Source organism: Gavia stellata, chromosome 18 (genome assembly GCF_030936135.1).
Source record: "Gavia stellata isolate bGavSte3 chromosome 18, bGavSte3.hap2, whole genome shotgun sequence".
NCBI classification, from domain to species: domain Eukaryota; kingdom Metazoa; phylum Chordata; class Aves; order Gaviiformes; family Gaviidae; genus Gavia; species Gavia stellata.
The window spans coordinates 3,507,424-3,532,784 of NC_082611.1; the positions used below are offsets into that span (position 1 = coordinate 3,507,424).

At 67.7% G+C, this 25,361-nt stretch overlaps 2 protein-coding genes across 2 annotated transcripts; both read right to left on the reverse strand.

Moving 5' to 3' along the window:
• Positions 1-1,096: 1,096 nt before the first annotated feature.
• MYO15A (myosin XVA) lies at positions 1,097-24,848 on the reverse strand. Its single transcript, XM_059826337.1, has 64 exons — positions 21,615-24,848; positions 20,583-20,665; positions 20,285-20,348; positions 20,067-20,176; positions 19,754-19,828; positions 19,444-19,534; positions 19,310-19,315; positions 18,862-18,965; positions 18,243-18,306; positions 18,057-18,170; positions 17,694-17,855; positions 17,484-17,597; positions 17,318-17,376; positions 16,915-17,038; positions 16,731-16,826; positions 16,509-16,640; positions 15,953-16,078; positions 15,661-15,738; positions 15,071-15,225; positions 14,872-14,917; positions 14,607-14,731; positions 14,239-14,356; positions 13,973-14,148; positions 13,820-13,904; positions 13,482-13,535; positions 13,214-13,295; positions 12,994-13,124; positions 12,163-12,258; positions 11,837-12,072; positions 11,207-11,385; positions 11,011-11,083; positions 10,634-10,825; positions 10,384-10,478; positions 10,159-10,247; positions 9,937-10,063; positions 9,710-9,771; positions 9,508-9,571; positions 9,270-9,408; positions 8,715-8,805; positions 8,534-8,630; positions 8,161-8,282; positions 7,973-8,032; positions 7,795-7,870; positions 7,281-7,396; positions 7,079-7,197; positions 6,854-6,995; positions 6,474-6,585; positions 6,250-6,324; positions 5,642-5,847; positions 5,437-5,570; positions 5,292-5,358; positions 5,063-5,135; positions 4,757-4,830; positions 4,572-4,654; positions 4,219-4,349; positions 3,983-4,077; positions 3,486-3,563; positions 3,128-3,224; positions 2,882-3,042; positions 2,646-2,779; positions 2,418-2,551; positions 1,773-1,906; positions 1,283-1,423; positions 1,097-1,198 (listed from the first exon to the last, which is right to left on the reverse strand). Exons 1-64 carry the CDS (start codon positions 24,672-24,674, stop codon positions 1,097-1,099), a joined length of 9,840 nt encoding a protein of 3,279 aa, XP_059682320.1. The 5' UTR covers positions 24,675-24,848.
• Positions 24,674-25,361, reverse strand: LOC132318639 (ribosome-binding protein 1-like). Its single transcript, XM_059826584.1, has 2 exons — positions 24,808-25,361; positions 24,674-24,740 (listed from the first exon to the last, which is right to left on the reverse strand). Exons 1-2 carry the CDS (start codon positions 25,359-25,361, stop codon positions 24,674-24,676), a joined length of 621 nt encoding a protein of 206 aa, XP_059682567.1.

Sequence of the window (25,361 nt, forward strand, 5' to 3'; positions counted from 1 at the left end):
CTCGCGCGGCCCTTCCCGCGGCGCGAGCGGCGCGCTACGTCACCAGAAGCCAGCCCGACATCCCGGATCGCCGCCGGGCCGCCCACCGAGCCCGCCCCGCCCCGCCGCGCACGCGCCCCGCCGCCGCCACCGCCCCCGGCCCCGCCCCTCGTGCGCACGTACGGCGACGCGGCGGCCCCGCCCCGCCCGGCGGCCGCCACCGCCGCCTCCGCCTCGCGCCGGAACGGGTACCGGCAGCGCCTCGAGGCCCCGCCCCGCCTCCCGGCTCGGCGCTGATTGGCCGGGGGGCGGGCGCGAGCGGCCCGAGCCGGCGGGCTGATTGGACGGCTGGCGCGCGCGGCGCGGGGGCCTAGCGGGCGCGGCGGCGGGTGGGAGCGGGGGAGGGAGGGGGTGAGGGGTCGGGGTGGCCGGCGAGGCGCCTGCGGGCGCGCGGCGGCGGGGCGCGACCGCCCCCTGGCGGGCGGGAGGAGCGGGACAGCCGGCCGGGGGTCACGCGGGGGCGCCGGGCTCCGGGCACCGGCGGCGGGCACCGGCAGCGGGCACACCCCCCCCCGCCCCGGGCTGCCGGCGGGGAGACGGGGGCACGGGGACGGGGGGGGAAGCTGAGGCACGTGGACGAGGGGAAACCGAGGCACAGGGCTGGGGAGAGCTGATGCACGGGGACGGGGGGAAACTGAGGCACGGGGGGGGGACACAGCAACCGCCGCCCCGCAGCAGCGAGCGCAGCACAAAACCATCGAGGCCGGGTCGGGCCGGGTGATGGGCGTGTATAGACCCCCGAGAATGACACAGAGGCGCGAGCGACGCGGAGGGGATGGGGGGACGGCAGCCACCGTCCGGCCTGGGGACACCCCGGGGTCGATGTGTCCTCTGTCCCCCGCGGCGGGGGTCCGTGGTGGGGGTCCGTGTCGGGGGTCCGTGGTGGGGGTCCGTGGTGGGGGTCTGTGGCGGAGGTCCGTGTCGGGGGTCCGTGGTGGGGGTCCGTGGTGGGGGTCTGTGGCGGAGGTCCGTGGCGGAGGTCCGTGGTGGGGGTCCGTGATGGGGGTCCATGGCGGAGGTCCGTGGTGGGGGTCCATGGTGGGGGTCCGCGGTGGGCTCAGAGCAGGGTGATCTCACTGGGCGGCAGCGTCAACCTCTTCTCCCGGGCCCCCAACAGCCTCTCCATGTGCGCGGCCACCACGCGGCACAGCTCCAGGCCCTGCCGAGGGGGACACATCGTGGGTGGCCGTGCCACCACCGCGGGAGCCCACCGGACACCCCCCACCCCCCGAGTGTCCCCTACCTGCTCCAGCTGCAGTTGGGTGATGCTCTGGGCCAGGAGGTCTCCCAGCGTGATCTCCACGTAGGGATAGCTGGATCCGGCCGTCGGCCGCTGCGTCCGTGTCGACTGGATCTCCTTCAGCGAGAACTTGGCGACGGGCTCCTGGTGGGACGGGGAGGGGGGTGGCCCGCGTGCCCCAGGGACCCCACCAAGGGGACCGAGGACTGGAGCAGGTGCGGACGGAAGCAGGAGGGAGGGTGCCAGCGATGCAGCCCCCCCCCGCCCTGCCCAGGGAGGGCACAGGCGGCAGACCTGGCCCGCTGGGGCCAAACCCGGGGACCCTGTCCCCTTCAACAAGGGACGTCACCCCCCACCTCCCTTCACATCTCACGGTGCCACCTGGCTCTGTCCCTGCAGCAGGAGCGGGGGGGACAGGAGCACGGGGTCCCCTGGTCGGGTGGTGCCCATGGGACCCCGTGCCCCCCACGGCCCCCCACAGCCCCCCACCTACGTGGGTCTCCTTGCTGAGGAAGTTGAGGCCATTCTGGTTGACGGCCAGGATGCAGGGTGAGACAATGGCGTTGTTGCTGCAGCTCTGGATGTAGAAGAAGGACGAGCCGAACATGGGGTAGGCGCTCAGCAGCCCTGTGGGGAGGAGGACGTGGGCTTGCACCCATGGGGGGCTCTGCTGAGGGTCCCAGCCAGCCCCGTGCCTGGCAGGAGCTGGGTTGGCTCCCAGAGCCTTGCACCACTTCAGGCTCCGCACTGAGAGCAGGATTGGACCCAGGAGCAGCCAAGGGGCCCCCTTGCAGCCTGCTGGGAAAGTGGGTGGCTGAGCGTGGGGACTGGGAGCAGCCTGCCATGTCCTGCCCTGTCCTGCCGCTGCGGTCCTGTCCCCCATGTATGGCATCCCGCTGGCCATGCCGTGCCCCAGGCTGCACGCAGGACCGAGGTCTGCCTGTCCCAGACTCCCCGCACCCAGCAGCATCTCATCTTTATTAGCATCACATCCCCATCAGCCTTGCATCCCCTGCAGCATTGCATCCTCATTAGCATTGGGTCCTCGTTAGCGTTGCATCCCCAGCAGCATCATCTCCCCATAAGCATTGCATCTTTGTTAGCGTCACCTCCCCGTCCCCATCCTGTGCCCGCTCACCCAGGAACTGTGCCCTGGCCTGGTGGGCGCTGAGCGCCTGAGCTTGCTCCACGTGCTGGGTCACCATGTGGAGCCAGGATTGGGCCTTCAGCAGGCGGAAGAGCTGCGGGGGGACGTAGTCCTGCACCTCCCGCCTGCGGGGAGCCGGAGGTCAGGGCCGGTGCTGGTCAGCGGGTCCCGCGCCCCATGGGAGATGCCCTGCCCCGGACCCTCCACCCTTGGCCGTACGCGGTGGGGAGGTGGTGGTGGTCCTTGGCTCGGTGCTGGAGGGCGGCCAGCTTGGCCACGTGCGGGAAGTGCTGCTCTCCCGGCCTCGCAGGCGGCAGGACGGTGAACAGTCCCTTGAGGTAGTCAGGGAGCACCTGCGGGGGGACAGAGCGCAGGGACACGGCTTGGGGACGGGGCACGCTTCGGGGCAGGACACAGGGAGGTGGCCCCGGGGGAGCCTGGCGGGGTGGCTCAACCTGGTTGTAGTGAACGGTGATGTAGAGCTCGTTGTCGAACTTGAGGGGCTGGCTCCAGACCACGCGGCGGCACCAGAAGGTGTAGCTGGCGTCCCGGCGCTCCGTCTCGGCAGCCACGTCCAGGACGTACTCCTGGCGGGTCAGCGGCCGCACGCTCTGCCCTGCGCCGTCCCGGGAGCCTCAGCGTGGCCGTCACGCGCGGCACTCGCCAACGGCACTGCCGTGCCATCCCCGCCAGCCCCTCACCTCTGTCGGTCACCACGAAGAGGATGTACTCGTCGAAAGCCTCTGGGTGCTGCAGCCCCATCTCGCAGCACAGCTCCTCGATCACATCCAGAGCCACCTGGGCACGGGGACAGGCGGCTGGGACGCTGCCACGTCCCCCCGCCACGCTTGGGGCCACCAACGGGTCCTGCACTGGGGCTTATCCCATGCAGCTTCCCCGGGAAGGGATCTCCTTTTTCCGGAGAACAAAGTCCCCCAGCTCGGGGACAGCCGAGGGGTGCAGGCCCCCCCACCCTGCATCCGCGCCTTTGGGGCACCCGCAACCGGGGGTTCACCGCGAGCCCAGGGTGCGCTGAGCCTCTTGCCCCCTCCAACTCACCGAGCATGTCTTGATCTTGAGGTGCCTCTCGATGCCGCCGGGCAGGAGGAAGAGCTGGCGCTTGGCGCTGCGCCCAGCCTGCACAGGAGGGGGGGACACATTGGGGTGCAGGGGGGGCCCTTCACACAGCAAGACCCCAAAGGACACCCCGAATCCCCAGGCTACCCTGCGGGGACCATCCCATGGGGATCATCCTGTATCTTGCCCATCCTGCCCGGGTGAGCCATCGTGCCTCCCTCCCCATGTGCGCAGAGCTACGCACCCACTGGGGACCCCTGAAAGCTCAGGGCACCCTCAAAGTGGTGCCCCTGGAGAGCAGACCCCAAAAAGGACTGTGCTCCCTGTGCCAACAAGGGGTCATCAGCTCAGCTCCAGGGCAGTGTCCCAGGGGGATTCCGAGCCCATGGGGGGATCTGGAACCTCCGGGGGGGGCAGATCTCAAGCTGGCATCAGCCCTGCCCCACGCCCCACGGGCACCCATGAGCACCCAGTCTCACCACCATGGCCTTGAGCTCCATGCTGCTGGGGAAGAGGCTGCGGCCGCCGAACCGCAGGGTTTTCCGCAGGTTTTGCTCACAGGCTTTGGCGATGCCTGGCAGGGACGGGGAGCAGGGTAAAGGATGGGGCTGAGCCATGATGTTGGCTCTGCTAAAGCACCTCCCGAGCCCCGTGACACCCCTGGGTGTCCTTTCCCACTATGCACCCAGCACCCTGGGGCGTGCACGGGCCCTACCCTGGAAAGGCAGCTCCGGGTGCCTGCTAGCATCCTGCAGGAAGGCCAGGAGGAAGGGCCTGAGCACCTCGGAGCACTTGTAGTAGGCGGCGAGGATGTAGAGCAGCCTCCAGCCCTTCTGGCAGCTGTCCCTGCCGGGAAGAGCCGGGACTGAGCCCCTGCGGAGGGCGAGGGTGCCCGCGGCAGCTGCAACAGCACCCACCGCCCCGGGGAGCCGCACAGCCCGCTGCGAGCGTGGGGACCCCGGGTGTCCCCCCACGTTTGGGTGGCTCAGCCCAGCTGGGACACAAGTGTCTCCAGTGCCAGCCTTTGCCGTCCCAGCCAGGGCGGCCGGCACGGGTGCAGGGACTCACGGCTTGGAGCTGGTGTTGTTGGTGACCTGCTTGATGATCTGGCAGTACACCTCGTCCCGCAGGACCTCGTGCTCCGCGCACAGCTGGGGGACAGGCACAGCTCGCTCTGCAGCTGGGGACGTCCCCAGCTGCCACCCTCCTGCCCAGGCCACCCCCAGGACTCACCGCCCCAGCGCAGGATTTACCTTGAGGATGGTGCAGACGCTGTCCAGCTCCGTCTGCCCCCTCAGAGGGTGGTCGCCCATGAACTTCATCACAGCTGGGGATGTCAAAGCCACATGGTGACACAGCTCAACCCGTCCCTTCCCTGGGGACACGGTCCCCTGGGTGTAGGCAACACCCTGAGCATGTGGGGCAGTGGGACCAGAGGGGCTAAACCCCTCTCAGGCCACCCCATCTGCCCACCCCGGTCCTGTCCCCACCCTCCTCCAAAGACAGGGCTGGGGATGGCCATGGGGCAGGGGGACGGGGCACTCGTGCCCCCCGTCTACCTTGGAAAGCTTCAGTGGCCAGTTTGCTGATGCCACCATCCACGAATTCGATGAGCGACTCCTGGATGGGGGTCTGGAGGGGGAGAAGGTCAGCTCCCAGGAGCAGCCAGAGGGATGGGATGGGTGTTGGGGTGTCATTTAGGGAGCTCCCGAGCACGCCAGGACCTTGGGGGGGACCCACGGGTGACAGCAGGGCAGGGGCACCCCCAGGCACCCCGCTTCCCCGTACCTTGGTGAACATCAGCATCTCCAGCACGTTGGGCACATCCCTTTTGGCCTTCATCCCGCAGGATTCCCTGGGAGAGGGACAGGGGAATGGGTGGGCATGGGTGTCCCTGCTGCAAGGTGTCCCCGTCCCGCTGCCGGGCACTTACGTGGTCCCGTGCCGCGCTGCGCGGAAATACCGCCGGGCGAAGGCCAGCATGGGGCAGGTCCCCACGCCATCCCGGAGTGGCTCGCCGCTGTCTCCCTCTGGACCCTCCACAAAGGTGGTGCTGGTGGGGGATGCCTGCGGAGCGTGGCGGTGGGTGCCGGGCACAGCCGGCACCATGATGGTGATGGCCCTGGACCAGCACCCACCTCAGTTTTCCAGTCCAGCTCCTGGGCCACGGCGGTGGAGGCTACGGCCATGGCCACGGCTGCCGAAGCTGCCACCTTGCCCTGCTTGTCCCTGGGCTCCTCTTTCCTCTCCACCGGCAAATGGACGAAGTCGGGGGCCACGATGGGCTGGACGTACTCAGCGGGGAAGAGCCCCGACCTGCCATGGATGGCCCCGAACTTCCACCCTGCGCCAGGCAGACAATGGGGATGGTCCCAGGCTGGCAGCCCCAGGGGTCACCCCCCAAAAAGCCTCTGCCCCCTCCCTCCGTCCCCCTGCACCCCGAGCCCTTTCCAGGGGCTCTGACTGTGGGTTTGGGCTGGAAACAGCTGCGGTTTGGCATTGCTTGAGGCAAAGGGACAGACCAGGGATGAGGGGCAGCCTGCAGGGATGTGGGGCAGCACCCGGTGCCACCCAGGGTGGGAACCGCAGGGGAGCATCCCCCTGTATCGAGTCGGTGCCGAAAAGAGCCCAAACCATCCTGCCGAGGAGTGACAGAGGCAGGATCGTGCCCCAGCCCCAGGAGGGGACACGGCTCAAGGCAGTGTACGCACACCAGGGACATGCACGGGGACAGCACGGCACCCACCAAAATCCTGGGTGCCCGTCTTCAGCTCTTCCAGGTACATCACCTTCTTGCGGACCACGCAACCGTAGTAGTGGTCTGTGGGGACATCATGGGGACACGAGGAGTCACAGGATGCCAGGCCAGGTCATGGCCATCTCCAGGGCCAGCGAAGCCATTAGTCCTGCTGCCCCCGTGCCCCCCATCAAGGGCGTTTCAGCCAGGGGGGCTGTGGGGGGGCCACTCACCTCTCTCGGGGTGCTCCAGCGGCTGCAGGTGGATGATGTCCCCTTTGTGGAAGCTGAGCTGGCGCCCGTCCTCTGGGCTGTAGTTCCTCACGGCCACCACGTACTGGGAGTCCTGGGCACGGGGGGGGGCTGGCACAGCCCATGCACACAGGCACACGCGTGCACACCCACACCCCACCCAGCACAGGGGCTTCTAGCACCCACAGCCGCGGGACCACCCCAGGGTGCCCCCCCTCAACCTCCCCTCACCCCAGGGCACAGCCCCATTCGCAGGGTGCCTTCCACTGCCCACCCCGGCCCCCCAGACACGGGCACACCGGCAGGGTCCAGCCCCCAGGACATGCCCCCAGCCACCCCCCTGGCCCCGGGGCACCCCCCACCTTCCTGAGCTCCGTGATGAAGTGGTCGACCATGGCTTTGACCTGGGGGGCTTTGGGGGAGAAGAGGATGAGCTTCTCGCTGCGCAGGTTGAACTCCAGCATGTTCCTGGACGGGGTGGTCACGAACAGCACGTCGGCGTAGCTGGGAAAGAGCGAGGGGAGGCTGAAACACATGGCACCCACAGCACCCATCCCACCCCGACCACCCGGGCTCCTCGCCCTTACCTGTACGCCCGCAGCACCCGCAGCTGCTCCCCAGGGACGTTGGTGCCCTTCACCAGCCGCAGCAGCTTGACGCCGGCATGGGACACGGCCAGGATCTGCACGCCTGTCCCCACGCTGCCCTGTGGGCCGGGACACCACCTCAGCCGGGGGGACGGGGCTGCAGTCCCCCTCCCACCAGCCCACCCCGCAGCCGGACCCTCACCGTGGCGGGGAAGAGGCGCGAGAAATACACCTCGCAGCCGTCCCGGGCAGCGGCGATGATCTCCCTCTTGACGCTCTCGGTGGCCACGGGGCTGAAGGAGTCCAGCTTGTTTTCCACTGTGGGGAGAAATACCCTCTGGTGAGAGTTCCCCCGCATCGGGGAGGATCCGGATACGGGGTTCACAGCGAGAACAGGGATGCTCATCCCCTTCCCAAGTCTGGCAGGACCATGATGGAGAGGCAGGTGTGTCCCCCGGGCACCCCCTAATGCAGCAAGCCTGGCTGAGACCTGACGCAACTCGTGACTTTGTGGAGCACTAAATCACAGCGAGGCCACCACATTTGGAAGCAAAACTACCCCAGCTTTAAGCAGAGCTGGTTGTGGCTTGGAGATGCCCAGGAGATGAGGATGGGCACCGGAGTGGCTGGGTGTGAGACCCCCAGCTTTGGGCCCCCCAGGTGTGAGCCCCCCAGCCCGGGAGCAGCAGGACGCAGCGGGTGTGGGCGAGGGTTACCGAAGAGGGATTTCAAGCGGAGCCGCTCCTCCTGGCTGATCCGGATGCAGGTGTCTGAGAGCGTATCATTGAAGATCTGGGGAAGGACATGAGGAGCAGCGGGGCAACCAAGGCGGGGGGATACCCCAGCTCCCAGGGCACCCCCGGGGGGGGCTTCAGGGCCGGCTCGATGCCTCACCTGCCGGAAGATGAGGTCGAGCAGCAGCGGGTTGTTGATGTTGTCCTTGGGGTAGAAAACCTGCCAGGAGGGAGACCAGCACGGCATTGCCGGTGTCACCCACCCCGCAGGACCCTGGGCTCAGTGCAAAGCCCCCTTCATCCCCCCGATGTTTTGACACCAGCCTGTCCCCGTCCCCCCCCCAGCACCTCCTTGCGGATGTATATTTTCCAGGGCACGTTGTGGTAGGTGTAGAAGTCCTCACTGCAGCTCCGGTGCAGCTGGGTCTGGACCTGCTGCCCCTCGGACGGGAGCTCCCGTGAGATGGAGACTGCGAAGGGACGGAAAGCACGTCCCTGGGGGGGGGACCACCAACAGCCCCTCTCCACCCGGGGAAACTGAGGCACGGGGGCCAGCTGTGGGGCAGGGAGGGTTTAGCTGGGCACAGTGGTTATTCCATGAGGATGCTGTAGAGCTGGACCCGAGCCCGGCCGCATCAGGCATCACCCGGTGCCACCAGGGAAGATGAGAAATCCCACTCCACCTTGGCCCCCCCAGTGCCATGGCTCTGCCCTGCGATACCTGGGGGCCGGGGGGCCACCGGATGCCCCGTTGGCGCTCGCAGCTGGTACCTGCCACTGGTCACCGGCTTCACCGCGGCCACCATCTCCTTGGGCTCCTGCGAGGCAGAGAGCGGGCTGTGGTCGGGGCCGGTGGCTTCCCCTGCCCAGCGTGGGAGACATGGGGGTGACCGCATCCCTACCGCAGCCGCTGGCACCCGGGCTGCCAAGAGCTGCTCCTTCAGAATCTGCATGGCTTCCTCGTGGGGGTCCAGCTTCTTCCCAAAGAGCTTGCTGCGGAGACAGCACCCAGCATTACCTGCACCCCAGCATTGCTTCCACCGTGGCATCACCTGCACCCCAGCATCACCTGCACCCTGGCATCAGCTGCATCCCCATCATCACCCCATCCCATCATCACCCGCATCCCAGCATCAGCTGCATCCCCAGCATCACCTGCGTACCGGCATCATCTGTGCCCTGGCATCAGCTGCATCCCCAGCATTGCCTGCACCCCAGCATCGCCTGCACCCTGGCATCAGCTGCATCCCCATCATCACCTGCATCCCAGCATTACCTGCATCCCAGCATCAGCTGCGTACCGGCATCACCTGCACCCCAGCATCAGCTGCAACCCCAGCATCAGCTGCATCCCCAGCATTGCCTGCACCCCAGCATCGCCTGCACCCCAACATTGCCTGCACATGCACCTGCAGGCAGGAGAAGCCTGTGGCTCGGCTGGGGACCGGGGTGGGTACCTGGGGGGCTGGGAGCTGCGTGGGGCCGGCTGGCACTGCCGGATGATGTTGCGGATGTCATGCGTGGGCCGTGGGAAGTGCTCCGAGTTGAGCCGGGAATGCTGCACCAGCTCGCCCGGCCACCGCCGGCCCACGGGTGCTGCAGGGCCAAGCGCATGGCTCAGGGGGAGCCGGGCATCGCCCTCACCCCTGGGGCCACGAGTCCCCATTGCCCCCCCGTTGCACTGGCACCCCTTACCGACTTTCTGCAAGTAGGGCCGGGGCTGGGGGGCACGGGCTGGCGTCCCCTCCGCTGCTCTGCCCTGCAAGGGACACTGTGCCGTCAGGATCCAGCACCCTCCAGCTGCCCCCATCCCCAGGGAGCCGCCCGGAGAGCTGCCCTGCAGCAGAGGCTGTGCAGGGCTTGACCCCTCCTGGCCCCCCAGCCCTGCCCCACTGACCGGGGGCCCAGGTGGCTGCTTGGCATCTGCCCGGTGCTGCGGAGATGGGGCTGGCTCTGCGCCTGTGAAGGCCAAGGGGGAGAGCTCAGCTGGGGTGTCCTGCAGCCCCGTACTGGGGCTGTGGGGTGCCGGGTGCAGGGATGTCCCCCACACCAGGGACCAGGGATCAGGCCAGGAAACTGAGGCAGGGAGCTGGGGTGGGATGCAGGAGTGCTCGGGGTGCTCACCCCTCGGCTGACGTGTCTCCGCAGGCACGGGGGGTCTGCTCTGCTTGGCATCACTGCCGCTGTCCCCCCCTCCCGCGCCACCTCCTCCCTTCATCCTCTGCGAGACGGCGGACGGCTTCTCCAGCTCCTGGGGGAGCAGGCATCAGGGGATGGAGGCCAAGCCACCTGCACCCCCAAAATGCTGCACCCCCTCTGCCTTGGACAGGGGGATGCCCCTCTCACCCCATTGCCGTAGGAGAGCACGGGGTCGAAGAGGCTGTCCAGGTACCGATCCAGACCCTTCTGGCTGCGCGGCTCCCCGAAGTCCCCGTCTGCTGGGGAACGAGGAGGGATGAGCCGGTGGCAGCAGGGCTTCACCGGCACGGCAGGGCTTTGCCGGCACGGCAGGGTTCACCAGCACGGCCCTGCCAGCAGCTCCGGGGGTCCGGGGGGAGGATGATGCCCTACCATGGGGGGGGTACGCCTCCGTGGATGGCAGCGTGGGGGCTTTCACGGCCGGGGGAGGAGGCACTTCATCCAAATCCAAGCTGTGTCCCAGCACCCTGCAGAGAGGGAGGATGTGCTCATCCCACACCCGCTGGGTGCCAGACCCCTCCTTGGACTCCGACCCATACCTCTGCCGGCACCCATCCAGCCCAGCACCGGCGTTTTCCCACCAGCCCCATAGCGGGGAACCCACCCCTGCCCGGGTACCTACGCCTGGCTGTCCCCGCCGTGTCTCTCAGCCCCCTCCCATGCGACGAGGAAGCAGGACTTCTGCTTGGGGAAGCCCCGGAGCAGCTCAAGGTCGGAAACGAGGTCCAGGACATAGTCGTGGCCGGCTAGCTCAGCCCACTGGGTGCCCGCCTTCATGGCCACGGACCAGCCACGCCAGCCCTCCGCCAGTCCCCTGCCAACAGTGGGATGCTGGGGACGGGCACAGGCTGCCTGCAGTGCCCTGGCTCCGTGGAGACACCCTGCCCATGAGCTGGGCATCCCGCCTCCCAGATTCTGGGGTCACCCAAAATGGCCCCAGCGTCATACTGTGCCCCGTGCTCGCCCCGCTGGGCGGGGGGCTGCTGGTCCAGTGGGTACCTGTGCTTCAGGACATCCCCCGCCAGGTCCTCGCCCGTGCTCCAGGAGTGGACGGGGCAGGAGAACTGGTCGCCTGGGGAGGGACGGGTGATGAGCAGGTCCTGCCGGTCCCCTCCTGCCCGTGACAGCGGCAGGGCGGTCAAGCCAGGACTGACCCTCCCCGCCGCCATCCCCGTGGCCCTGTGCCGCCCCGCACCGTTGAAGCAGTGGAGGTCGAGCGCCATGCTGGCTTGCTGCCGATTCGCCGTCCACTCCAGCAGCGAGGGTGGGTAGGCGCGGGCGACCGCAGCGCCCAGCTGCGACTGCGCCATGGCGTGCATCAGCTTGCGCTGGCACACCGGCTTGTAGCCGGCAAAGGCGTAGTCAGAGACGAACCTGCGGGAAGGGAGGATGCTGCAGGAGGGCTCAGGCACCATCCCCAGGCACGTGTGCCAGGCTGATCCAGGGGACCATGGAGGGACTAAGAGCATCCCTGGAGGGATCTGGGCAGCATCCTGGGCACGTGTGCCAGGCTGGCCAGAGGGATCCTGGAGGGAGCTGAGCGTAATCCCTGGGCACGTGTGTCAGGCTGGCTCGGGGGACCATGGAGGGAGCTCAGCGCATCCCCAGTGGGACCTGGGCAGTATCCCTGGGCACACGTGCCAGGCTGGCCCAAGGCATCCTGGAGGGACCTGGTGGGACCTGAGCAGCATCCCAGGCACACGTGCCAAGCTGGCCCACAGGGACCCTGGAGAGACTCAGCAGTGTCCCCAGGCACGCGTGCCAGGCTATCCCCGAGGGTCCCAGCCAGCCCCGGTCCCCGTCCCCGTCCCCAGCCCTGGCTCACTTGAGCAGGTACTTGTCGAAGGCAGTGGAGGGGGGGAAGGCGCTGAGGCAGGCGGCCAGCAGCAGCCAGCCCCGCTCCTCGTTGTTGACGTTGGTGTTACGCCAGACCTGGTTGGCGGCTTGTGCCAGGAGCTCGTCCCGCAGCCCTGGCGCCGACAGCCCCTTCTGCACGATGTAGTTGCCGAAGAGAGTCTCCTGCGGGCCGCCCAGCCCCGGGTCCCCCATGAACCGCAGGATCTGCCGTGGGGACAGCGAGGTCCTTCCTCCGGCCCTGGGCAGGGAGAGGGCAGGGGACCGCGGTGCTGGATCCCGCACCGTCCCACCTACCAGCTGGAAGAGGCTGAGCGCCTCGTGGCACAGCTCCTCGTCCAGCCGGGTGAGGGGGGCCACCAGTGGGGCCGTCAGCATCCCGAACGCCGGCTCCTGTGGTGACACCCGCACCCGTGGCTACCCAGACCCCAGGGACAGCCCCAGCCACGGGGGGCTGGACCAACGGCGCTGAGTGTGGCGTCGATGCTGGAGAGGGGCTTTGGGGCTGCGAAGGGACTGGGGTGCAGGATGGGGCCAGCAGCCTCCCGACAGCGGGGCAGGGACAGGCTCAGGCTGTGCTGGCAGCACCAGAGAGGCTGGTACCTCCGTGAGGCTGAAAGCAGGATCTGTCCCCGGCGCTATGGTTCGGGATGCAAGGGACTGGGAAACACAGCAAAAATTGGGGGCGAGGAGGAGGAAGGGGGCAAAGCGACCGGGGATGGGGCCGGGGTCCTGGGAGCAAAGCGACCTGGTCTCCCGCCCCAGCGTTTCCAAATCCGCCCCGCGTCGGGCATCCAGGAGGGCTCAGCCGGTCTCTCTCCGATAACCTCAGCAGGGTCCCCCCGGCCTCTGGAGACGACAGGAACCCACGGGGAGGGAGGGAGGCCGCTGGCAGCTCCCTGCAGCACCGCAGCCACCCCAGATCCGGCCCCTCTCGCACCCCATGGCATCCCTGGGGCCGAAGCTGGGGCAGAGCCCTGTGGGATGGTGCGGGGAGCCACCAGGCAGAGCCGCCGTGGGGACCCTGAACTTAACCGCTCAGCCATAACCGGGGCGCCGAGGACTCCCCGAAAGCCGGCTGCCCACCAGGACGGGCTCCCCACTGCTGGGCCGCGGCGCCCACCTTACCTGGAAGTGGCCCCGCACGTACTTGGCCATGGGGTAGTCGTTGATGTCGAGCGGGAGGGTGAGCTGGGAGTCAGGCTGCAGCGCCGGCGGCGGCACCAGGACTACGCAGCCGGCGTTCACCTCCCGGGCAGCTACGGCACAGCGGGCAGCTATGGCACAGCCGCGGGGATGGGGATGAGGAGCTGGGAGCGGTGCCGGCAGCTGCGTGGGACCCGCTCACCTGCGGCAGCCTCCAGCAACCCCATCAGCTCGGCCGGGATCTCCAGGTGGGTGACGTCCACCACCTCCCTCCTCGTCAGCTCCTGCCAGCACAGCACAGGGGTGCACCCGCTTGCCACACTGCTCCCTGCCCCGGCACCCATGGGTGCCTCAACCAGCAGCATGGGGATGGGTGAGCACATGGCAGGGACGAGGGCACAACAACATGGGCTGCAGGTGCATCACACATGCATGCCAACCCCCCGTGCTGCATGCCCACACCCCGTTACCTGCTTCATCCTCTCCCTCTCCTCCTCTGCCCGCCGGCGGGCATCCTCCTTCCTCTGCAAGCGGAGCAGCCGCGCTGAGCCCCCGCCGGGACGGAGAGAGACCCAGAGGCAGCGGGACCCCGCTGGGGTGCCATCAACCCCCCAGCATCACCAGGCTTTCACCCCAAAGAGGCACTACCCCCACCCCACGGGGCATGGAGGAGGTGGTGGGGTTGGGATCTGGGGGGGCTTAGGATCTGGGGATGCTGCCATGCCCTCTCCAGACCCATCACCAAGCATGCAGCAAGGTGGGAGTGGGTGCCCGGGACCCCCCTGGGATGTGCCAGCCCCCACCTCACCTTGAGGTACCGCCGGCGGTTCACATAGATGTGCACCAGCGACCTGAACTTGATGAGCGTGTGCCGCATACGCCGGTACCTCTGCCTGCGAGAGGGCACCTGTCACCCTCTGCCACCCAGCAGCACTCACCCGCCACCCCCCGGGACCCCCACCTGGCCAGGTAGCCCCGCGCCCGGCTCTGCAGGAGGACGATCTTTCGACGGAGGGAGCGGAAACGCCTCTTGATGAAGAAGGTGCGAGCGTAGCGCTGGAGCGTGAGCGCGGCCAGGTGATGGGCACGGGCTCGCTTGCTCTCCAGTGCCTGGTACAGCTGCTCCTTCAGGAAGAGCTGGGAGGGGGGGTGATGCCGTGAGCCCCCCACCTTGATCACCCTTCCCCAGGGCATCGCCAGAGCCAAGCCCCCTACCCAAGACGGTACCTTGCTGACGCCGACGTAGTACATGCTGGGGCTGACGGGGCAGAGGTTCCTCAGCATCTCCACGCAGTTGGCCCCATTGGGAATGACGTTGGACCACATGTCGACAAGGCAGCGGTACCTGGGCGAGCCCACGACACCGCTACTGTCACCACACAGGACCCCACCGAGACACCGGCATGGACCCTCCCCACGGTGATGAGCACCGTGCCTGGAAAAGCAGCTTCTCCTGGTGCTGTGCACCAAAGCGGGGGGCTCCCAGCTCCCACCGTGGGGGACCCCCAGACCAAACACTGCCCCCCAAAACACCCACACGCTTTCTGGTCTCCCCTCGCTGGGATGGTGGTACCCGACCCGCAGCCCCCAGGCACCTGTCTATGAAGACAAGGAAGGGGATGCGGATGGGGAAGCCCTCCTTGCGGATGCGGATGGTCTCCAGGATCCCCGAGTACCGCAGCTGGCTGCTGACCACGTCAGCCTCGAAGAGCCCTGGCTCCTGGGGAGAAGATGGGGAGAAGCCTCGGCGGCCGCGGGTGCAGACCCCTGCCCACCCTGCGCCCACCGCGCTCCCCATGCCGGTGAGGGCAGGCAGCACCGGCATCGCGGCAGGCAGGAAAGCCCCAAGCCAGCTCTCACCTTCTTGTTGTTGGGTTTGAGGCAGCGCACGAAGAAGGGGTTACACCTGCGAGGAGAGAGCCCATCAGCCACGGAGGACAGGGGACAAAGCCAGCCTGGCCACCCCGGGCTCAGGTCCAGCTCTCACCCTGCTCCTGGCAGCCCAGGGCATGGCTTGGCTGCCTGCCCTGCCCGCTCTGCCCGTCCTGCCTGCCCTGACCTCTCCATCTTCTCCACCAGGTCCAGGAGCGACTGCTGGAACCGGGCGGCCACGGTGGGAGCCTTGTATCGCCGCGTCCTGGTGCTGCTCCTCCTGTCCAGGCTCCTCTGCCGGGCCATCACCTGGGCACGGCCGAAGAAGAGGTTGGCCACCACCTTGGGGAGATGGGAAGGGTTAGGGAGGAGGAAGGTGGCCGGGATGGCGCAAGCTCACAGCTCCTCTTCCCAGCCTGGCCACCTCCTTTTTGCTCAGCCCTGAGCAAGTCGCATTCCCTATTTGCAGCTGGATTCCCTGGATAGGGATGGGGATAGGGATAGGGATGAGGATAGGGATAGGGATGGGGATGGGGAAGCACAAGAGCAGCCCACGTGCCCATTTGTGCCAATGCTTGAGGGATGAAAGCCCAGAGGACCCCATGGGAAGAGGGCACAGGGTGGAGCTGGAGGCATCCTCTGCTCCTGGTCCCCCTGGGCCACACCGGCTATAGGGGCACACGCTTGGGGACATGAAATGTGGTGTGTATGGAAGGGGGGCTATCTGTGCCCAGCGTGCCCCCCGCAGCGCAGAGCCGGGGCCAGGCAGGGCCCTACCTTGGTCCTGCTGGTGATGAACAGGTCCAGCACGTCCTGACGGACCTGGTCGTAGTTTTTATCCAAAAACTTATGAACCTGGCAAAGAGCAAAACCTCGCCGTGAGGAGCCCTGTGGCACGGCGGGGGGAGGTGAGGAGCTCCAGGCCAGGACATTGTAGGTGGGGGGCTGCTCCCAGCCCCCAGCCGGACCCCCGGGGCTGCCCCTCACCCCCCTGGTGCAGGATCAACCCCATAAACCTCCTCTTTCATCCTCCTTAAAACCCCAGGCTGGGCATCCTGCCACTGCGCACCTGGTAGGTCACCTTCCCTGCATAGTGCTTGATGGTGAACTCGGGCAGCGGCATCTTCGGCTTAGTGTACAGCGGGTTTGTCCCGTGGTGGTAGTGACACTTCTGGAGGAACGTGTGGTCAGTGGCCTGGGGACGGACGCAGGGGTGAGACACAGCTTGGGCAGTTTGGCAGCCCCTGGGATGCAGGCACCGGGATGGGGATGCCCGGACAACTGGTCAGACCCCGCTCTCAGCTCTGTGGTCATGGACATCTGCTGCTCTGTGCCTCAGTTTCCCCATTGGCAGAGAGGGTGCAACCACCCTTCCCTCTTTTATAGGGCAGCCAGGAGGGGGTTTTCAGTAATTCCTACAAAAGCAAGTCGTCTGGGGGAAGTCGCTCCGGTGGCACCGACCTCGGACCTCTCATGGCTTGTCCACCCTGGAGAAACTGGAGCGGTCTCCCAGATCATCCAGGACAGCCCAGCAGCAGAGCAGCCCCAGGCCACGGTAACACCCTGGGCATGACAACCACCCGGCGCTGCCATCCCTGCCGCCTCGGCACCGGACAGCCCCTCACCTGGGGGAAGCAGCTCTGGTCATCGAGGATCCGAAGGATGCCGTAGGGCTTCTGGGAGATGAGGTCGATGCAGGGCTGGTTGTCGCTAAAGGGGATCTCCTTCCACTCAATCTGCTCCCGGAGGTACTCCTCCTGTGGGGCCGGCACTCGCTCAGCCCCGCACCCCCGGCCCCACGGCGATGCTCGGCATGGGGCAGAGCCCAGACCTGCTCGCTGGCCCACCTGCTCCTCCTGGAAGACGATCTTGTTGAAGAAGAACTGCAGGTACTCGTTGGCGTAGTTGATGCATAGTTGCTCAAAGCTGTTGAAGTTGAGGTCCTGCGAGAAGAAGGGGCCACGGTGCCTGAGACCCCGCAGCCCCGGGGCTGGCGGCCGGGGGGATGGAGCCGGCATGGATCCTGCTCACCTCGAAGCCGTAGATGTCCAGGATGGCGATGGAGAGGGCCTCCTGCCGTGGGTACACCAGCTTGTTGATGCGGTCTGTGAGCCAGCCGAAGAGCAGGGAGTAGAGGGTCTTGGCAATGGCATCCCTGGGGAGGAGGCAGACGAGCAGAGCGCTGGAGCTCCGGCATGGAATGGCACGGCACAGCACAGTGCACACCCACACCACCATGGTGAGCACCCATCACAGCCCCACGCCATCCATGGGGCAGCCCTTGGGGCTGCAGTTTTAATCACCGGAGACCCTAATCCACACTGGGGGACCTGACCATCCCCTTTCCCAGCCTGGCATCTCACCTCCCGCCCCGTCCCCAGGGGCCAGACACCCCCCGTGCCCCCACGAAGCACAGCCCCCCCCTTCCCTGTACCTGGCATCCACAGCGCTTTCGACGGTCAGGGGGGTAAAAATCTTCTCCCGTAGCGTTTCCTGGTTGGGGCGCACAAAACCAACGGTGTGACGGAGTTTTAGCAACACCAGCCGTGGTCCCCAGGCACCAGGGACCCGCCTCCCTGCCTGTGCCCCCCTGCACTCACCGTCACCTTGAAGGTGATGGCTTTCTGCAGGCCCTCGGGGGAGACCTGCAGCAGCTCAGCCACTGTCCGGATCTCCGTGGCGCTCACCACCGTGGCGACCTCCTGGCAGTCGGTCTGCGGGACACGGTGAGGCGGTGGGATGTGGTGATCCCCCCTCTGCCGCATGCCGAATCGGGCCCGAGGAGCGCAGCTCGGCTCTGCTTCGGGTACCTCGTATTTTTCAAAGTAGACGTTGCCCAGGTGGAGGACGGAGGAGAGGATGCGGAAGATGCTGTTCTGCTCCTCCACGCTGAAGCCCAGCACCTCCATGGTGTTGAGCAGCCGACGGAAATCCTCCGCGTCATCCTTGCCGGGGATCTCGCAGTTCCCACCCTGGCACAGCCCCGTCGATGCTGTCAGCGGGTCCCGGGAGGGGGGCAGCACCCAGGGGTGGGAGGGGGGAACCCCCTGCCCTGAGCACCCTCCCCATCCACACTCTGAATCCAGGAGGACTCAGGAACCCACCGGCACCCCGGGCTCAGCCAGACCCCCAAAAAGAGGGCAGTGGGGGGGTCAGGCGGGGGGGCACGCTACCTGGTTCAGGTAGTAGTAGGTCTCCGCGCCCTGCAGGCAGTACCGCTGCCGCTGCTGGGCAGGCAGCCCTGCCAGCATCTCGTAGAAGATGTGGTAGTTGCGCTCGCTCTTGGCCTGGGGAGCAGAGGACCGAGCTGGGAGGGGGGCGGCGGGGGGCGGAGAGCCCAGGACCCCCTCGCCACCCACCTGGAAGACCACGCGGGACTTCTCCAGCAGGTACTGCGAGGTTATGGCACCGCAGATCAAGCCACTGCAGGGGTGAGAGCGGGCACCTGGCTGGCAACCTTGGCGCGGCACGGGCTGTGCCCCCGTCCCACGGTGCCCACCCCTGCCCCGATGCTCCCCCAGTACACGGGGGGGGGTCAGTACCAGTCCCCACGTACCCCCCACCAGGGATGGGCGGGCAGGGAGAGGTGCCCACATCGGGCTCTGAAGTGAGGGCTGGAGCTGGTGCACCCCGGGGTGAAATCGGGCATCCCCCCCACGTTGGGATCAGTGGGGCTGGGCAAGGCTGGGACGGGCTGTGGGGACAGAATTGGGGACCGGAGCGCTCAGGCTGCCAGCCCAGGGCACAGCTTCCCTGCCCCTACCCCAGGGACAGCAAACGCTGCCTGCCTTCAGGTGACGTCACCTTTCTCCCACCATGGTTTGACCCCAAAAGTGTCCCCGTGTGTGTCCCACCCCAGAGCCGAGGGGCAGGGACAGCCCGGCAGCGGGACCGGGGGCCGGGCTGGGCACCCCCAGGGCAGGGGGAGGACAGAGGGTGGGGGCCGGCCGCGCGCAGATGATGCTCAGCATTACTTACTCCTCCAGAAAGATTTCCACAAATTTCCCAAACCTGCTGGAATTGTCGTTCCTCACGGTTTTGGCGTTGCCGAAGGATTCCAGCAAGGGGGTCGCCTCCAGGATCTGCCGCGGCGATGGAGAGAGCCGTGGGGGTCAGCCTGTCCACCCTGACACACCACAGGCTGTCCCCGTGGCGAGAGGACACCCCTTGTCACCCTGCCACCCGTGCCACCCTCCCTGCCACCTCCTGCCCCATGCAGACATCCATGGGTGCCAAAATTTGAACTGTGCACCGCGGCCAGGTTGCATAAGGATGCAGGAGAGCACAAGGACCCCATGCACGTGCATGCACCGAGGTCCGGCTTTCCATCCCTGCCGTCCCCCCGCAGCTGGGGTGATGTGGCAGAGATGCCACCACGATGCTCAGTCCCCTTGAACCGTCCCAGCCCACGTGTCCCCCTCGGTACCTCTATCTGCCGTGGTCCGGGTGGAAGCACGGGGACAAGGAGAGAGCGGCAGAGCCATGAGTAGGGGATGGAGGAGAGGAGATCATGGGGAGGTGGGACAAGGGGACGGGGATGTCCCCAGGGCAGCACCCTACCTGCGGGGCAGTGCTGCATTTCTGGCTGACAGCTGCCAGGTAGCGCAGGATCAGCTTGGTGGCTTCGGTCTTCCCTGAGCCACTCTCCCCGCTGAAATGCAGAGGAGGGGCACGGCCGGGGCCGTCACCAGCCAAACACAGGGCCAGGGGGTGCACCCATCCCAAATGCACCCAGCACCCCATCCCCAGAGGCACCCATCAGCCCTGGAGCTGGGCCAGGCTGGTGGCAGCATCCTGGCAACCGGCAATTAGGGGAGCACTGATTAGGAGCCATCCCGGGGGGTCATGCCAGGGGACAGCCGTGTCCCACCTGATGACGATACACTGGTTGTGTTTGGCATCCATCACTTTGGAATAGGCGACGTTCGCGATGGCAAAGAGGTGCCTGGGTGGGGGGGGCGGGAAGCAGAGGTGGGGGTGTGGTGGAGCATCGCCCCAGCACAGGGACCCCCACTGCACCCCGAGCATCCCCACGCATGGACACAGCCGCTCCAGCACCCTGCGACCGAGAGTCCTCGGGGGCCTGGGACCACCCAAGGGCTGCTGTAGGACCCAGGGGTGGGTGACAGCAGGTAGGGGTGCCCCTGTCCCCGTAGGGTGTTTGGGGACACCCCGGTACTCACGGTGGGTTCTCGCCCAGCGCTCTGCCTTCATACTGCAGCACCTGCTCCGTCCCGTAGATGTTGTAGAGCCGGTACGGGTTCACCGACACCAGGATGCTGCCGATGTAGGTCTGCAGGAGAGCGAGGTTTGGGGCTGCGAGCGCTCGGAGAGCCATGACCCCCGCAGAAGACCCCCGCACCCGGTGTCCTTGGGGGATGCCATGCACCCCTAAGCTTACGTAGATGAGCTGGCGCTCGAACCGTGTCCGGATGTTGCTCAGCACCGCGGCTTCTTGGAGGTCCCTGGCATGGAGCAGAGGCTGCGTTAGGGGGTGGCAGGGGGACAGGAGGTGTCTGCTGTCCCCAAGTGTGTCCCCAGCATCCCCAGCCCCCCAGGAGGCTGGAGCGGACCCCTTGTCGGGACGGGGTGGGGAGCAGCAGGGGCCGTGAGGTGCATGGGGTGGGGGGGGGTTGCAGCCCCGTTGGCCCCTGCGGCACTGGGTCACGGCAGGTGGCGAAGGCGATGGGGACACTCACTCCAGCTGGGTCATGTCCTCCAGCCCGTCCTCCTCCTGCGGCTCCTGGTACCGCACGATGGGCAGGCTGCACAGCGACTGCATCTGCATGGAGCAACCCAGCCCAGCTCCGTCATGGCAGGGCCGTGCCAACCCCCTCTGGCATCCCACCCAGTCACCGCCACCACCCCATAACCACCATCTGTGACCCCAAACTAGGGACCCCGCAGCCAGGGATGGCAGGGACCCTGAGCAAGCATCTCACAGCCCCGAAACAGGTCCCCCGGCAAGAGTGTGGCATGTTGGGGGAGAGCAGCAGCGCTGGAAATGGGGACACGGGGCACCAAGGTGTCCTTGGGGACTGTCCCAGGAAAGGTTGGTCCCAGAAAGCCCCGGTCCCGCTCACCGTGGGCAGGCAGGAACAGGCAGAGGCGGTTGTGCCACCTCCACTGCAGCACCCCACGGTTCACCCATACCCTCACGGGGGCTGCAAGAGGTGGGTGACGGAGACCTCCAGACACGGTGGCACCTCCAGGAGATGTGATGGAAGGGGGCTGCAGTGGGGGCTGAGCTGTGGGGCTGGGGGCTGCTCCCCATGGCTGCGCCCCACGGCCACGCACAGAGGTGATGCAGGGTGGGTGGCACGTAGGAGCCCATGCTGGCAGCTGGCCAGGCGGCGAGCAGGAAAGCGGACACCCGCCGGGTCATCGTGCCACCTGCGCCCGTCCCAGAGGGAGATCGGGTCTCCGCATTTCCATACACGAGAGTCAAGTGTCCCCAGGAGGGCTGTGCACAGGGGGGGACACGCAATGGGTGATAACCGGCTCCCCCAGCCTGCTCCCTGTACCAAGACCCCTGCCAGCACCCAGTACACCCATAGCCACTTACCCCCCACCCGGGGCACTGCAAACCCCGTGGCACTGGTGGCTTTGTGCCCAGGTGAGCTGGCAGCCATCGCAACACGCTGTCCCATCCCAGGTCCCTCCGGCTGCTGGGTCACCCCCCGGCTCCATCCCACTGCTGGCACCCACGGCGGGCTCCCCGCCGGCGTTACCTTGCTGCGCCAGGGCTGCTTGCTGCCCAGGTACCCGTCCGCCCAGGGGTGCCTCTCCCGCCAACCGCCCGCCGGCGAGCGCTGGCTCAGGTATCGGGCGATGTCGGCTCCTCGCTGGCTCGCCCACCGCCGGCTGCGCTGGGTGGGCTGCCGGGGGGGCCCCTGCTCGGCCGTCCAGGCGTCGGGCATCTCCCGCACCCGCACAACGTGCTGCGTGGACCAGTGCTGCTTGTACATGCGGGACGCCCGCCGGAAGGAGCCCAACCTCTGCACCTGCGGCGTCACCACCGCGTAGCGCCCCGCACCCTCCTCCCTGGCCGCCCCATCGCCCTCGATGGTCTCCGCTGGCGCCGGGGCACGAGCGCCGTGGCGAGGCATGGCTGGCGAGCCGGTGGTTCGGCCGTGGGGCGCCGGGAAAGCGGCGCGACGCTGCGGTGAGGGGCTCTGGTCACCGCGTGGAGAGGAGGGGAGGATGGGGCACCCGGTGTCAGCCCAGCCCCGGTGCCTCACCGGTGGGCTCGGTGACCTGCGGGTGCTCTCGTCCCGCCGGGATGGGCGCCGGGGCAAGGAGGGCGAGCGGGAGGAGGGATGCCGGGCAGGCGGTGGTGATGGAGGGGCTTTGTGGGGGGCCATGCTCCCCACAAGCAGTGATGCCAGGGACTGCCCCATGGAGCACCCCGGGGAGGGGCTGTGGCCCCCCGCTTCAGTTGGAGATGGCCTCGCCAGGGGGGAGCGGGGGGCCATCCCGGCAAGGGGCTGCCCAATACGCTGGATGAAAGTTTTGGGGGTGCTGGGAGCAGGGCTGGGCGGGGGGGGCACCCCAGTGAGCCCCCGCGCGGTACCCTGCCAGGGGGGCAGCTCCTCATCCCAGGAGGGGCCGGGGGGGCTGAGGCGGCGGCTGCCGGAGCGGGGGGTCGGTGCCAGGAAGGGGGTCCTCTGCAGCGGCTTCACGGCCTTGGTGGGGGGCTCGGGAAGCCGGGGCCAGGCCTGGGGAAGCGGCAGCCCAGGGGGGCTGCTCCGCCGTGATGGCCGTGGGGACAGTGGTCTCCCCGACCCCACCGCGGGCACCCCCAAACGCCTCCCCACTGGCCCCGGAGAGCGGGGGACAGCCGGCGGCAGGGGAGGGGGCTCGGGGCTGAACCGCTGGATGCTGGCACCGAGGGAGGGTGATCGCTGCGGCCCCTCGCCCCGCACAGTGCCGGGGCGCTGCCGGGATGGCGGCGGTGATGGGGAGCGCCCAGAGCTGGCGAAGGGGTTACGGAGTGACAGCCGCCGCGCAGCCCCTGGCTCTTGGGGAGGGGGCTGCCCCCAGGGCCCCGCTGGCGGGGAAGGGTCCCTGGCCGGAGATGCTCGTGGCGGGGGGTCCCGGCCCCCCGAGCTGGCACCCTCCACCCCCACCAGCCTGCGGCCAGAGCGTCTGTAGGAGGGCTGGGGGGTGCGGGGGTCCCGAAACCCCCCTGCACCCCGCGGCGGGCGGCTGGGGGGCTGCGAGAGGGAGCGCTGGAGGAACTGCCCCAGCGGGCTCCCGCACAGCCGCGCTGCCGAAACCCGGCGTCCTGGGGATGCCGCGGGGCTGGGGGCTGCCGGCGGTGGTGGCGGCGGCTCATACTCATCATAGTCGTCCTCATCGCGGGTGACGGGCAGGTGGGGGGACGGCAGGAGGGGGACGTCGAGGCGGTCCCTGCCAAAAAGCTTGACCTGGGGCCGAGGAAAGAGCCTGAATTTCCTATTGAGGGAGAGCTTGGAGGAGAGCGTCTCCCGCATGCCCCGGAGCGAGGAGGCACTGAGGATGGAGAAGGGATACTCTCCATCCTCCTCCTCTTCCTCCTCGGGCTCCTCGGCCTCAGTGATCTCCTCCAGGGCCAGGGCGTAGGGGTTGCAGGAGGACTGGGCATGCGGCGCCCACCCCCCCTCGCTGTACTGGATGCGGTGCTCAGGGTACTCATCCCCACGGTACCCTCCAGCGATGGGCTCCCCAAAGTCCTCGTAGGGGTCCCCCCTGTAGCCAAAGGGCCCTGCTGCCTCCTCGCCGTACTCTGGGTCGCTGCCGTAAGGGTCGTAGAGAGTGAGGGAGGACCCGCCGCGGAACGGTCCCTCATCCTCGAGCTCCACGTAGCTGTAGGGGTGCCCCGGTGGGTCACCCTCCTCCCAAAACCCCCCATAGAAGCCATACTCCTCCTCTGTCTCATAGCCAGGGTAGTCGGCGTAGGGAGTCAGCACTGCGTCCTCAAAGCCATACCCCGCTGGGTAAGGTGGGGTTTGGATGTAGCCTTCCTCCTCCTCAGCGTAGCCGTGCTGGGGGCCATAGGCTCCATCCTCCTCCTCGGTGTAGCCACGCCAGGGGCCGTAGGCTCCATCCTCCTCAGCGTAGCCATGCTGGGGGCTGTAGGCTCCATCCTCCTCCTTGGCGTAGCCACGCCGGGGGCCGTAGGCTCCATCCTCCTCCTTGGCGTAGCCACGCCGGGGGCCACAAGCTCCATCTTCCTTCTTGGCATAACCACGGTGGGAGCCATAGACTCCATCCTCCTCCTTGGCATAGCCACGCCGGCGGCTGTAGGCTCCATCCTCCTCCTCGGCCCACCCATAGCGCGGCACCGGTGGCTCTGCAGGCGCGCGCTGGGAGCGCCGCCGGGACGGACGCCGCACTGTGCTGCTGTGCCTCTCCTGGCCATGCCACATAGCGCTGGGGGCCGACAGCCCGCTGCCGCCGGGGATCCGCTTCATGTTGGCCCGGTGCCTGAGGATCTCGTCTTCCGCAGGGAACGGCAGCTTCTTGGCGCCGATACGGGAGAGCCAGGCCGTGTCGGCCGCCCGGCCGCCCCCCACCAGCCGCCCGCGCCGGGAGAGCACCTTCCTGGCCAGCCAGCCCGTGGCAGCGGCCGCCTTGCTCAGCACCTGCGCCCGTGGCTTGAATTTCCTTTCTGGGCGCCGGCGGAAGAGGGACGCACCGTCCTCAGCCGCCTGCCCGCCCCGTCGCAGCAGCAGGAAGGACGGCTTTGCCGGCGAGGCGCCACTGGCCGCCTCCTTCCTCTTCTTGCCCACGCGCTTGAAGCGGACCATCAGGTTGGAGGTGGACTTGAGCACCGCCTTGTTCTTCTTCTTCTTCCTCCTCTTCGTGCTGTGCTTCTGCAGCCCCCAGAAGAAGCGGGATGTGTTCTTGAACTGCCCCTTCTTCGGTGGACGCAGCCCCAGCTTCTTGAAGCCTAGGAAGAGCTTGGAGGTGCTGCGGAGGCTCCGCTTCACCCGGGCCTTCGGAGCCACCGCCGCCGCCTCCTCCTTGGCCGGGCTAGGCTCCATGGATGCTTTGGACTGGCCCTTGGCCTCTGCACCCTTGGCCCCCTTCTTCTTCTTGGCGTTGTCAGCCGCCAGCCCCATCACCAGCTTGGAGGTGCCCTTCAGGTTCTTCTTGGCCGGCGCGGCATCGCTCTCGCCCTCCTCCTCCTCCGGCTCCAGCTGCACCTTCTTCCCGCGGCCTGGCTTCTTCACCATCACCCCCTTGAGGACCCCCTTCTTCTCCTTCCCCTTCCCCTTCTTGGGCTCCTCCGCAGCTGCCTCCTCCTCGTCCTTCTCCTCCTCCACCACCTCCGTCTCCTCGCTCTCCTCCGCCTTCAGCAGCTCCGCGTCTGAGGTCTCCTCCGACTCGCTGGGTGCCTCCGTCTTGCCCTTCTTTCCATCCTTCCCTTTCCCTTTGCCCCCCTTCCCCTTGGCCTCCGCATCCTTTTTGGGCTCCCCCTTCTTGCCAACCAT